This window comes from Orcinus orca, chromosome X (genome assembly GCF_937001465.1).
Source record: "Orcinus orca chromosome X, mOrcOrc1.1, whole genome shotgun sequence".
Classification (NCBI taxonomy): domain Eukaryota; kingdom Metazoa; phylum Chordata; class Mammalia; order Artiodactyla; family Delphinidae; genus Orcinus; species Orcinus orca.
The window spans coordinates 61,219,135-61,233,064 of NC_064580.1; the positions used below are offsets into that span (position 1 = coordinate 61,219,135).

The following is a 13,930-nucleotide window of genomic DNA, read 5'->3' on the forward strand; positions in this document are numbered from 1 at the left end:
AGTGCGGGAGGGGCTAAGGCAAACACAAGGACAGGAGGGGGCTCTGGCTGACTCTTCAGTCCCCACCGCACCCACATTCACCCCGGTTCATGGCTCCACACGAAGGGAAATCGAACTAAGGGTCTGACGAGGTCGGGAGGTTCGGTTCTCAATTCCTTCTCTCTCGCCAGCCTGGGACCGGGGGCGGCACTGGCACCTAGGGACAAGACCCTCCTCGGTTGCAGGGCAGGCCCTGGAACTACAACTCCCAGGGGGCCCCACGGCCACTTCCGGTCTCGGGATGGACCGAAGCTAATTTGAATTTGTGTTCCCGCCCCCTCCTCCTCCCAGACCCCGCCCCTTCCCTTCTCGCCACCCCGCCCTCGCCAGGCACACACATGCACATAGACACACAGGCCGCCGTCCACGCCAACATACCTGGCCTGCAGCAGGCGGGGTGGGCGGGGGCATCGGCGTGCGACGGGCTGGGAGGTGGGAGGAGCGCCGGGAGCCCACGCCGCGGCTGCTGCCTGGTCCCAGTCTTCTCGGGGGTCCACGCCGCCTTGGACCGCCTCTTCCACACACTACCTTTTCAAGCTGCATTTCCGTAGTTTTCCCTGTTCCCGATCCCGCCCCTCAGACCGACTGCCGGCCTCAGCTCTGGGGCGCCCAGGTACTGCCGGGCTCTCACCTCTCAGCATGGACCTCCCCCCCACCCCCATCCCTACTTTTCTGTCCCCTCCCAGTCGCTCAGCCTCGCAGCCCCGCAGCCTCTTCCTCCCCTCCCATTCCGACCTGACCCTGACCACATCCAGGGTTTCCAACCCCCGCAGCCTCCACCTCTCAGCTCCCAGGCTCTCAGCTGCAGTCCTCTAGCCTCAGAGTCTAGACTCTCTGCCGGAATGCCCCAAGCCCTTGCCCCTAGTCCCTAGCCTTGAGCACTCAGCCCTGAGCCTGCCACCGTCCATCCTTCCTCTCTTCCCAGGAGGACTGGACAGCTATGGCGCACTTAACCTCTGTAAGGTCCTGGACTGGAGGCTGAGATTAACAAAAACTTGAGGGTGGAGGGCCAAGGGGCGCTGCTCATTGGGGTTTGGGTGCAGTTGCTCTCGTTATTTTTAGCTGCTGACTCACAGCTTCTGGCATCCGGGTTTGGGGCTAGCAGGCTGGGCTAGGGGGCTATTAATAGAGCTAAGGCACAGCCCCGACCCAGTTCAGTTTAGAACACAGGGAGCAAGGAGCCTCCCCCTGCCATCGTGCGGCTGTGGAGATGTTGTGGACTGGGGCGGTGGCTGGACCAGGACCTCTCTGGCTGCCAGTACCTCAGCCTGGTATCTCTACCTTGGAACTCTTGAGGGAAAGCCCACGATGAGACTCCGGGTACAGCTCTCCCCTAAGCTTGCCATGGCTTGGGGCTCTGCCACAATGAAGCTCCTGCTGTACTGATTGTGAAGAGATGAGTCCCAAGTGGAGGGATTATTGTGCCCACGGCTTCGGCCTGCTTGGACCTACTCCTGGGCCAGAATGCTAGGTTACTAGGAGGAAAAGCTGTGGATTTCTGGTCCCCAAAGGTGGTCCTAAGGACGGAATACTTCAGCATGGTCCTAACAGAGAGGGCACAGAGCTGACAGGATTTGCTAGCCCCAAACCAGACACAGTACTAGGAAGCTGCCGAATTCTGTGTTCCTACCCTGCCATTCTTCTTTTTGTTTCTTTCCCTCTTGTTGGGCTCTGTCCCTACTCACAGGGGTCAACAGACCTCAGGATCTCTCCCTACTCCATAGAGAAATCTAATTCAGGAAAGCCACTGAGAAACTTGTCTCCACCAAGGTATGAATGATCCTTTATATATTGTCGTTCCTATGGGGCCTTTTTATTTTAATGGGCGAAAGTAGGAGTTCCCTAATCCATACCTTGGGAAAGGTGGGGAAATCTTGATACCTTAGTAGACTAATCACCAAAATTATTCCTACCCACGCCCAATGTGCTAGAATTCCCATCCACCAAGGATGCACACCCACAGCAATGCCCCTTACTCACAAACCAGAAACTTCCTGCTTTCAGCAATCCCAGTCTCTGGCTCCCAGGTGAAACCCGAGGGCTTTGGGGCAAGGGTGATTATTTCTCCACACAAAAAGATTGGGGTCACCCAGTGAAGCTGTACTTTCAAGAATGAGCCCAGATTATCAGACAGCAGCGGGCCGCACTGCCCTAACCCCATCAGTTTGCTGAGGGAGGGTGCTGGAGAAACGGTGGATAGGAGTGAGAAACAGTCCCCTTCTCCCAAATCCCTTCTCAGGCTCCTCTGTGGCTTCAGTCTCTATGCGGGCCTCCCGGTTGCCTAGCAACCACAACCGCCTGCAGGGGCGTGGGCTGTTTTCGACCTGTAGGGGGCGCCTGTCTCCCTGGGGCCTCAGGCTGGAACTCTAGCAGTTGGGAGGGGATTCCAAGTGTCAAAGCATCTCAAGGTTGCTGACTTGCCAACCAAGTCCAGTCTGAGCATCAGAGAGCCTGTAGAGTGGGGAGAAGCTCACTATGAATGTAAAGGGATGTAACTCATATTCATTAAAAATGAAAATGTGTGTGTGTTTGTGTGTGTTTGTGTGTGTGTGTGTGTGTGTGTGTGTGTGTGAGAGAGAGAGAGACAGAGACAGAGAGAGACAGAGAGAGACAGAGAGAGACAGAGAGAGAGAGGGAGAGAGGAGAGAGAGAGAGCAGTCAAATAGGGACGGGGTGTGGGGAAGGCAGTTTGACCCTCTCCATTCACTCCAGGCTTAGCAATGTTTATTCCTCAATCAGAGCAGTTCAGAGGCCCAGGCTATAGGGTGTTTTTTGTTTTTTGTTTTTCCTGAGCTACTTTTAGGATGTAGGAAAAGAGTCTAGCACTCTATAGTATTGGCAAACTGCTGAGCATATAAAAGACTTTAAGGTCCTGAGTTACCAGCCTAGCCTAGACTTGGTCATGAAGGAAGATATTCATTCATTTGTTCATTCAACAATAATAATTAACCCTAACCCACTGTTACAAGGTAATGTGCTAAATGTTTTACATTTAATCCTCACAAAAACCCTATGATGATTTCCATTTCACAGATAAAGAAACTGAAGCTCAAGAAGTAAAGTAACGGCCAAGGTCACACAACTAGTGACTGGCTTGGGTGTGGCTGAGCAACCACTGTGTGCCAGGGTCTAAGAATACAGGAAACAAGACACTCCTCTCTTTTCTCTACCTAATGAACACCTAGTCACCCTTCAGGAGCAAACTAAAAATATCATCTCTTATGAAACTTTTCGTAAGCCCCTCGCCACCCACAAGTAGAGTTGATAACTTGCTTTTTTGTATACCCCTCTGAAATAGCACTTTTCACAGTTATTGTAATGAAATGCTTCTATATGTCCATTTCTCTAACTTTGAGCATCTTGGCGACAGGGTCTGTTTACTATTCATTGCCACTTGGTTGTCTGATAGACATCTCAAACTCAACATGTCCAAATCTGGACACCTGATCTTTTTCGCCCAAATGACCCCTCCCCTAAAGCAGTCCTCATCTCAGTCGATGGCAGTTTCACCTTTCCAGTTGCTGTGGCCAAAAAACCTTGGAACCATACCTCATATTCAATCTGTCAGCAAATCCTGTTGACTCTCTCTTCGAAATACATCCAGAATCCAATCACTTCTTATCACCTCCAGTGCTACCACCCTGGTCCAAACCACCATCACTCACATCTCTCTGGCATCACCTCAGTAGCCTCCTGACTGGTCTCACTGCTTCACCCTTGTCCCCTGTGGCCTATTCTCCACACGGAAGCCAGAGTGATCCTGCTAAACACAAGTCAGATCATGTCAGTTCTCAGCACAAAAACTCTCCAATGGCTCCCCATCTCTCTCAGAGTAAAGCCAAAATCCTTCAATGGTCTACAGGCCCTATACAATCTGGTCTCCTACTAAATCTCTGATCGTATCTCCTAGTACGTTCTCCCTCTCACTCTGCTCCAGCTGCTTGGTCCTCCTTGCTGTTTCTCGAACAAGCCAGATGCACTTCTTACCCATGACCTTTGCACTGGCTCTTCCCTTGCTAGGTATACTCTTCTGCATGGCTCCCTTCCTCACCTCCCTCAAGTCTTTGTTCAAATGTCACTTTCTCAGTGAGGCCTACCTTGACCAGCCTATTTAAGATTGCCTCTATTCTAATTTCCAGTTTACAGTAAGTACAGGGTATAGAGGAACAAGATAAATGACACCACGAGGGGAAAAACAACAACAACAGACAAATCCAGAAGTAGGATATTCTACAAAACAACTGAGTTGTACTTTTCAAAAAGCCAGTGTCATTAATTTAAAAAAAATAAAGATGGGAGACTTCTAGTTCTGGACCCAAGTGGAGTAGACATGCTTCTCCCTATTTCTCCCACTAAGGACAGCTAAAACTCTGTATGTGATATATAAAACAAACATAGGAAGATGCTAAAAGAAGGAGAAAAGGACAGACTTGACTAGGTGACTTGACTAAAAACAAAAACATGAACAGAGCCTCAGAGACATGTGGGACTATAACAAAAGACCTAACATTCATGTCATCGGAGTCCCAGAAGGAGAAGAGAAAGGGTGGGGGCGAAAAAGTCCTCAAGAAATGATGGCTGAAAATCCTCCAAATCTGGCAAAAGACACAAACCTACAGATTCAAGAAGCTGAACAAACCCGCAACACAGGATAAAGTCAAATCCATGCCAAGACACATTATAATCAAACTTTTAAAAACGAGACGAAGAGAAAATCTTGAAAGCAGTAAGAGAGAAACACCACTTTACCAACAGGGGAAAAACAATTCAAGTATCAGCGATTTCTCACCAGAAACCATGGTGGCCAGAAGGAAGTGGCAACAACATATTTCAAGTGTTAAAAGAACTGCCAAGCCTGGATGCTATATCTAGTGAAAATATCCTTCAGAAATGAGGGAGAAATCAAGATATCCTCAGAAAAAGGAAAGCTATGAGACCATGACACCAGCAGACCCACCCTAAAAGAGTGGTTAAAGGCAGTCCTCAAAACAGAAAGGAAATGATAAAAGAAGAAATCTTGGAACATCGGGAAGGAAGAAAGAATAGAATGAGTAAAAACGTAAGTACGTACAACAGACTTTCCTTCTTCTCTTGAGTTGTCTAAATAATGTTTGATGGTTGAAGCAATAAGTAAAACATCATCTGATGTGAAGCTCAGTATATGTAGAGGAAATATTTAAGACAACCGTACTATAAATGAGACATGGTAAAGAGACCTAAAGGGAGGTAATTTTTTTACACTTTCCTCAACCTTTTAAAATGATGACACCAGTAGGTCTTTGTGGTGATGAAATAGTTTTGTATTTTGATTGCAGTGGTTGTTACAGAAATCTCTGCATGTGGTAAAATGGTATAGAACTATACACACACTATACCAATGTCAATTTCCTGGTTTTGATATTGTACTATAATTATGTAAGATGCAATCATTGAGGAAAACTGGGTGAAGGGTACACGGGCCCTCTCTGTGCTATCTCTGCAACTTCCTTGTAAATCTATAATTATCTCAAAATAAAAAGGTTTTCTTTTAAGATTGGGGCTGTTCTAGTGGCTAAAGACACGAATGCAATGTGACAGCCTTGATTAGGTTCTGATGTTAAAAAAGATAAAAGGCGGGGAGGGGGAAGGGTGAGCTGTGACAAAGCGAGAGAGAGGCATGGACATATATACACTACCAAACATAAGGTAGATAGCTAGTGGGAAGCAGCCGCATAGCACAGGGAGATCAGCTCGGTGCTTTGTGACCGCCTGGAGGGGTGGGATAGGGAGGGTGGGAGGGAGGGAGACGCAAGAGGGAAGAAATATGGGAACATATGTATATATATAACTGATTCACTTTGTTATAAAGCAGAAACTAACACACCATTGTAAAGCAATTATACCCCAATAAAGATGTTAAAAAAAAAAGATAAAAGGCAAGTTTGGAGAAATTTGAATATAGACTGGACATTAGACGATATTAGATGATATGAAATTATTGTTAATTTTCTTAGATGTCATAATCATATTGTGGTTATGTGGGAGAATGTCTTTATTCCCACAAGATGAATGCTGAAATATTTAGGGGAGGAGTGTAATGAAATCTATAACATACATTTGAACGGTTCAGAAGAAATTGTAGATAGATCGATAAAGCAAATATAACAAGACATTGCCAGTTGTTGGCTCTATGAGGAAGATATATAGGTGTCCCTTGTACTATTCTTTCAACATTTCTGTATGTTTGCAAATTGTCATTTTTAAAAAAGTTGGAGAGGATATGTGGAGGATATACATGTGATAAAGCAAGTATAGTAAAATGTTAATGAGAATCTAGGTGGCAATTGGATGTTTGTTCCCTGTAAAATTCTTTCAATTTTTCTGTATGTTTGAAAATTCTCATGTTAAAATGCAGGGGTAAAAAACCTGAAGAAAAATGATCACAACCTCATGTCCTTCCCTAGTACTCCCAATCCTGCTTTCTCTGCTCTTTTTCTTTTTTCCCATAGCACTTATCACCATATATCGTAGTATATACTTCATTTATTTATTGTGCTATTTTTTGTCTGTGCCCTTTCACTAGAATGTGAGCACCCCAAGGGCGGGGATTTATTGTGTTTTGTTCTGTTTGCTGCTATATCCTCAAATGCTAGAACAGTGTCTGGCACATAGCAGGTGCTCAGTGAATGCCTGTTGACTTAAGAATGAATTTCTGTAGCCCTAGGGCCTAGGTCAAGGTCTTGCACAGAGTAGGTGTGCAATGAATGTTCGTTGAACTGAGATCTGAGATCTGCAGGAGAACTTAGAATAGACCTGTTGGACTTGAGTGGTTCAGAGCGTGGACTCTGGAGTCAAATGGCCAGGATTTGCATCGTGATTCTGTGACTTCCACCTGTGTAACCTAGCTGTATTAACATCTCTGAGCCTCAATTTCTCGGTAAAAGTCGGATAATAATAGTAGCACCTTGGTAGGGGTTTTGTTTGCATGTAAAGCACTTAGGACTTTGTGAAGACTCAATAATTGGTAGCTAATGACATAAAGAACAGCAAAAATATAAGAGTTTTCCCAGCATGTCATCCTTCTTCCATCCGCCAACAGACTGAGCCAGGAGAGGCTAAGGAAATGTTCTTGGATAAGTATTCCCAACTTCTTCTCCAGACACCCAGATTTCTTTCACTTCAGATCTCTTCTTACCTTTCCTTCTGCCCTGGACTTTCTTTACTCTCTTGGCATCCTGAAGCTCTTTCCCCCATCATAACCATGCAGGAGTGGAGTTGAGGAGACAGGAATCTGTGCACCAGGGACAAAAGCTTAGAGCTTTCCTTTCCTTCTGTTCTAGGCTTGAGTCCCTCATTGGTGATGGAAGCAGGTCAAGTGTGAGGTTGCAGTCATTTCGGGGCCTTGAGGTTGAGAGAACAATAGTCCTGAGGAAGAGGCCCTGACAAGAGAGTAGCCTCCTAAGCTGCCCTCTTCCTTGGTCCCCTGTTAGGAGAGAGCACCTCCCTCACCCTGCTCTAACGTCCCTTCGATCTGTTCTGCCGCCTCAAGTCTTTACTTCTGGTGGCCCCAGCTCAGAGCAAGCCCGGGGACCCATTGAGCATCTCCCTGCAACTCCCTCTTGGTAGTGGGGTGGGGTGGAGTGGGCCGAGGACAGGCTGAAATTGGAGATGAGGGGGCACGAGAGTGGGGGCTGAGCTCACCCGTGGCACAAGTCCCCTGTCCCTGCCCTAGGGTTGGCCCTACCCCCGATATCTGGGGAGCTGGGGCCGAGCCTGGGGGCGCCACTGCCTCTGTTCCTTTAAGGAGCCGCTGTTTAGCATTCCTGCCGCTGCCGCTGCCGCTGCCTGACTCTGCACGCTGATTGGCTGGAATCAACTGAGAAGGGAGCCAGGGAGAGATGCTCTTGACTCCACTCAGATCCATCCTGGGGACCAGTGCGGGAGCGGTCCTCGCAGCACCCAGCTTCTGCCCAGGCTCCCGCTTCTTCTTTGCCGCTGGGCCTCGGCCCAGGAGCCACGACGGGCGACACGGAGCCGCCAGTGCTGGAGGGGGAGCCGTGGGTGCGGGGCAGCGTGGGGGCAGAGGCCCCGGGACGCCCGCCCGGCCCCAGGCCCCGCTCCGCCCGGGCGCCCCCACGGGTGCCCCCCCCTTCCTGGTCCGAGCAGTGTGAGTGTGCCCGGGAGCCTGGCGGCAGCGGCGGCGGCGGCAGCGGCGGTGTGGAAACCGGCGTGGGCTGGGGGGTCCGGGCCGCGGGGGGCAGTGCCATGCACAAGCACCAGCACTGCTGTAAGTGCCCCGAGTGCTATGAGGTGACCCGCCTGGCCGCCCTGCGGCGCCTCGAGCCTCCCGGCTACGGGGACTGGCAGGTACCCGACCCCTACGGGCCAGGTGGGGGCAATGGAGCCAGCGCCGGTTACGGGGGCTACAGCTCGCAGACCCTGCCCTCGCAGGCGGGGGCCACCCCCACCCCCCGCACCAAGGCCAAGCTCATCCCCACCGGCCGGGATGTGGGGCCAGTGCCCCCTAAGCCAGTCCCGGGCAAGAGCACCCCCAAACTCAACGGCAGCGGCCCCAGCTGGTGGCCCGAGTGCACCTGTACCAACCGGGATTGGTATGAGCAGGTATGGATCAGCAGAGGGGGTGGCGGTGGGGCAACCCACGGGGGCTGGGGAGTGGGCGCCTGGAGGCCTGGGGTGCAGCACGGGTTCCCAGGGCTCCCAGCCCGCAGACCCTGAGCCCTAGCATTGCAGCTGGGCCAAGAGAGGCAGTGTGTGCTTCCCAGTGTGTCTGTTTGGGGGTCTCCATTTGGAGGGGATTGGGAGGAGCTGTGTGTCAGGAGGCGAAGGCATGGCGGAGGGGCACATTCTCCCGTGTGGGGGGATTGGGTTCGCCTCAGCGTGGGCGGGGGGGGGTTAGCAGTGTCTCTGTGTCTGGCAGGGGGCGGGAGGTTCTGCGGGGGCTGTGTGCAGTGTGTGTCTCCACAGGAGGGGAGGAGGGGGCAAGGTGCTCTGTGTAGGGGGGACGTGTATGTGTGTGTGTGTGTGTGTGTGTGTGTGTGTGTGTGTGTGTGTTGAGGTGTGTGGAGGAAGGCAGTGGAGCTCCTGTGAATCTATGTCGAGGAGCCCATGTGCCCAGCTTGCTGAGCTTCATCCCTTGATGCCATGAGTCCCTCTCCGTCCTAGTCCCTTTGTGTGTGAATGTGCACATGGACATGTGGGGACGTCTCTCTGGATGTGGAGGTGTCTCTGTAGATGAAGCTGCAGGTTTGGCTGTGTTTGCCTGTGTGTGTGTGGCTACATGTATATGAGCATGTGGCTGCAAGTGTGTGCACGCGTGTGCCTCTGTGTGTGTGTGTGTGCGCGCGCGTGCGCGCGCGTGTGTGGTGTCCCTGGTGAGAGGCGCTTGACAGGCAAGGGAGGGGAGGGGGAGGAGGCGAGAGACACGTCCCAAGCAAGGCTGAGAGGCTGCTGAGAAGGATGGACTCTTTTGTCCAAGCAGCTCTGAAGTGTGTATGTGTACTCAGGGGGCGAGGGGGGGACTGAAGCCAGCTTCCTTGCTCCAGAACAGGCATGATGCCTGGAGCCAGGCAAGGGGCAGCTGCTATGGTGCAGCGACTGGCCCCGGTGGGGCATCTTCCCCTGGGGTACCGCAAGATGTGGGAGAACTTGGCCCCCCAGTCCTGACTTGGCACAGCTTGGGAACCCCTGGGTGCTGGGCACAACTCCGGCTTCCACTCCCAGCCTAAATAAACTGCCAGCTTAGAAAATGGAAGGAGCATCTGTGGGAGAAGCAGCAAAATGGAGGCTGGGCCGGCAGAGCCGGGTCCCTGGCATGCATGGCGGAGGGCCTGTCTGGTTATTCGGCTCTGCAGCCCCCAGGGTAGAGAGATGGGAGGAGGAGGCTTTGTTGTGGAGGGCAGGTGCTGGCTGCCCCAAGCTGGTGACCGTTCTGGCCACCTCTGTCCCCCTCTGGGGATCAGATGTGCTCTCACTCAGAAGCAAAGGTGGGGACTTCCTGGGGAGAGGAGTCCTCGGTTCTGGCCTTCTGTCTGTCCACACTGACTGTTTCCTGTGTCCCTTGCCTTGGCCCCTTGCCCTCTCTAGCGGATTCTCCTCCATCCTGGGGCCCTACCCTTGTAAACACTCTCTTGTGCTTGTCCTGCTCAACTGGTAGATAGGTGCCAGTCCCAAGGCTGGGCCAGTTGGTCAAGGTTTCTTTGCCAGGGCTGATCCCTGGCTGGCTCCTGGCCCTGGGAGCAGGTTCCCTGAGGGGGGTGGTGGGAGGCTGGAGGGTGGACCAGTGGAATCTGGGAGCTGCTGGGTCTCACCAGAGCTGGACTTGAAGCATGGCTATCACATGTGGGCACACATGGTGTACCAGATGCATACAAGAGCTACATGGAAATCCTTTTGCCTATGTGTCTGTTGCATGGTACTTCAGGCAGTGGTGTTGGTTTGCGGGCTCTTAAGAGCCATCGGTTCTTCCTCCTGGGATCAGGGACAGGAGTAGGGCTGCAGTGAGAATCCTCCCACCAACTCCTAGGGCTGCAGGGCAAAAAGCCCTGGGGCCAGGCTCAGAAAAGGTGGAGGCATGACTAGCCAGCCCTCTCCTCCTCTCTGCTTTTCGAAGCCAAAGCTGTGTGGGGTGTAGGTGGGAGGGGAAGCAGAGCAGGGCATGCAGAGGAGCCCTCACCCTGGGTTTGCAGCTTCCCTCTTCAGAGGAGGAGACCAGGGGTCAGGAAAGGGGCAACACAGCCAGAGAAAGATGGGGGAGGGGCACCAGGCTATCTGGGGAGAGAGGCAAGAGGGCTCCTCCATTCTTGGGGATAAGAGTGAAAGCCAGGGAGCAGGTGCTACTTGTCTGTCCAGAATCATATTTTCACTTGACAGTGGCCACAAGTAAGTCCTGTCTGAGAGGCCATCTCTATGGGTTGGTCAGACCAACCCTGTTTCCATCCCTTTCCCTCGCTTCTCCTCCTGTGGCTATTGCATGTTGAAGGCCGTGGACTCTGCTGCCAATCAGTCCATGGGTCATCAGCTTCTCCCTCATGGGGCATCTTGTCCACTCTGCTCCTGTCCTACCCCTGGCTTTGCCTCTGACTCCCGAGCAGATCCCTTTCTGCTGGGAAACACAAAGGGTTCGGGATCAAAAGCCCCTCGATAGAAAATGGATTGACTTCTGCCCATTTGAGGAATTGGGTTCTTGGGGACACAGGAGATAGAATGAGGGTTCATGAGGTACTCTGAAGGGGGGAACTTTTCTTTTTCCCACGAGCTTTGCTGGGCAAGGTGATGAGTGGCCAGAACATCAATGGCCTTGGCAGCTTGCTTCACTCAAAAGAGCATGTGGAGATCCAGGTTCTAGCCCCTGCTCTGCCACTAACTCCCGGTGTGCCCTTAGGCACAACCTGCGTCCTCTCTGGGCCTCAGTGTCACTATCTGTCACATGGGAGAGGTTGAACAAGATGGTATCTGCTGCCCTTCCAGCTCTGACATGGTGGGAGTCTGTGATCCCAAGTCAGGGAGAGCTGTTGTTCAGAAGGGGTGCAGGTCCCTGTCCAGGCCACTGGGTGCCCCCACGGATGCTGAGTGTGGCATGGTTTGCCTGCCATGTTCAATTTCTGCCATCCCCCTCAGGCCAGCCCTGCACCCCTCCTAGTGAACCCCGAGCCTCTTGGTGAGTGCACCACTGGCTGGCTCGGTCCCAAACAATTGATCTGGGCTAAATGAGCAGCTGGGTTGGGCCTGATATGGCTGGAAGCAAGGGGAGGGGGGGGCCTCCTCAGGGTCAGCCTGTCCCATCTGTGGCCAACAGATGTCTCAGGGTCAATTTGGGCTCTCCTACTACTCTGTGGGGAGTTGGGGGACAAGCAGGTTGACCAGGGGGTAGGGGGGAGCGGCGCAGGAGGCACTTAGGGCCCTGCCTGTGTCTTCCCCTAGGTGAATGGCAGTGATGGCATGTTCAAGTATGAGGAGATAGTCCTTGAGCGGGTGAGTCTGGAGGTGGGGCAGGATAAAATGGGAGGGCAGGGTTAGAACGGGGAGAGGGGAGGGCCCTGAACCTTGGTCTCAAGACTCATGGGGGACCTGCATTGAGAGAATGGGGAAACGGCGGCCCTCAGAGGCTGCATCACTGCATCAATCAATCAACTGTCTAACAAATATTAATTGACCTTGCTTGCTGAGGCCTGGGGAATTGGGGAGGGGATGGCTTCGCTGAGGCCTCCACGCCAGAATGGTCAGCACAGGCTGGGAATCGGCCAGATTGGTGACGAATGTGCCCCAGCCTGCCGTGGCCCCTTCTGAGGCCTGGAGAAGCTGCTCTTTGGGGGCAGGGGTAGATGGGGCCCCGGAAACCCTCCCCCATGCCTTCTGCATGAGAAAACTGTGCCCCTCTGCTTCCTTCTGCAGGGCAATTCTGGCCTGGGCTTCAGCATTGCTGGTGGAATCGACAACCCCCATGTCCCCGATGACCCTGGTATCTTTATTACGAAGATTATCCCTGGTGGAGCAGCTGCCATGGACGGGAGGCTGGGGTGAGGTGGCCTGGAAGCAGGGCTGGGGACGGCAGGGGCAGGATGGAGGTGAGGGGAGGAGGGCCGCCTGGCAGGATGACCCTTGAATTAGATCTGAGATGGGGAGGGGTGAGGAGGGAGGGGAAGGGGAGGGGAGAGGAAGAGGAGGAGGTGGGAGAGGGGGTGGAGGGGGGGTGGCAAGGTGTCATGCCTCTTGGGCTTCCCCCACAGGGTGAATGACTGTGTGCTGCGGGTGAATGAGGTGGATGTGTCAGAGGTGGTGCACAGCCGGGCGGTGGAGGCACTGAAGGAGGCCGGCCCTGTGGTGCGGTTGGTGGTACGGAGGCGACAGCCCCCACCAGAGACCATCATGGAGGTCAACCTGCTCAAAGGGCCCAAAGGTGCGGCCCTCTGGGTTCTCGTGCTCTGGCCAGAGGCCCCTGGTTCGCCCTGTAGGAATTGGAAGGGAATACCCTCACTTCCTTCCTGACTCCCTGGTGTAGCTCACATCCTTCTTTCTTGAGCTCACATCTCACCTGTACTGACCTCGGGATGGCAGCCTGGTGTTTGGGATCCCTGGGGGGAGCTCCTGTGGGGCTGGTGGCTTGGCTGGGTGCGGGGGATTGGGGTTGGGATTGACTGCGTGTTCTAACTTCTCCTTGTGTCCCTCTCCCACTCCCTGCTGGCTCCTGCCCAGGCCTGGGTTTCAGCATTGCTGGGGGGATTGGCAACCAGCACATCCCAGGAGACAACAGCATCTACATCACCAAGATCATTGAGGGGGGTGCTGCTCAGAAGGATGGACGCCTACAGATCGGGGATCGGCTGCTGGCGGTGAGACAGCCTTCCTGGGGATGCCCAAATGGCGGGGTGGGGAGGTGGAGCTCTAGTAGCCTCTCCCTCCACCTGAACCTCACTCAGGGACTAGGCATCATGGGAAATTTCAAGAGCATCATCTGAGTTGTGTGTCCCCAGATAGCAAGGCCCTAGTCCTCTTCATGGCTGGAACTCCCTCACCTGTCCCCCCCCACCCCCTGCTTCTCTGCCCCTCACAGCACTGTATTTGGACCTCTGTTAGATAGAGCACTGTTGAATTTCACTGAAAGGGCACCCCTCAGTGTTCCCTGCAGAGGCCCTCCCTTCTTCTCCCCAGTGCTAGCCCTAAGGCCTCTCCTCTCCTAGGTGAACAACACCAATCTGCAGGATGTGAGGCATGAGGAAGCTGTGGCCTCGCTGAAGAACACATCTGACATGGTCTATCTGAAGGTGGCCAAGCCAGGCAGCCTCCACCTCAACGACATGTATGCACCCCCCGACTACGCCAGCAGTACGTACCAGTCTGCCCTGTCCCTGTCCTGAAGCCCTGCCCCCTGGTTTCTGGAAGGGAACAAGTTTAT

The 13,930-nt window shown here is 53.1% G+C and overlaps 1 protein-coding gene across 7 annotated transcripts in view; it reads left to right on the top strand.

The window, feature by feature from the left end:
• The first annotated feature begins 191 nt into the window (after window positions 1-191).
• Window positions 192-13,930, top strand: part of DLG3 (discs large MAGUK scaffold protein 3) — a 64,705-nt gene continuing 50,966 nt past the window's right edge. Inside the window, exons 1-8 of one of the 7 annotated variants that reach the window (XM_049704593.1) lie at window positions 192-652; window positions 1,727-1,809; window positions 3,073-5,098; window positions 11,959-12,009; window positions 12,430-12,554; window positions 12,765-12,934; window positions 13,231-13,367; window positions 13,716-13,860. In XM_049704593.1, coding sequence (XP_049560550.1) covers window positions 5,039-5,098; window positions 11,959-12,009; window positions 12,430-12,554; window positions 12,765-12,934; window positions 13,231-13,367; window positions 13,716-13,860 — 688 coding nt within the window. In that variant the 5' untranslated portion in view covers window positions 192-652; window positions 1,727-1,809; window positions 3,073-5,038. Of the gene's footprint in view, window positions 653-1,726; window positions 1,810-3,072; window positions 5,099-7,873; window positions 8,641-11,958; window positions 12,010-12,429; window positions 12,555-12,764; window positions 12,935-13,230; window positions 13,368-13,715; window positions 13,861-13,930 lie in introns of those variants that run through there. The other 6 variants (XM_049704594.1, XM_004275772.3, XM_049704592.1 and 3 more) reach the window with 6 other exon arrangements.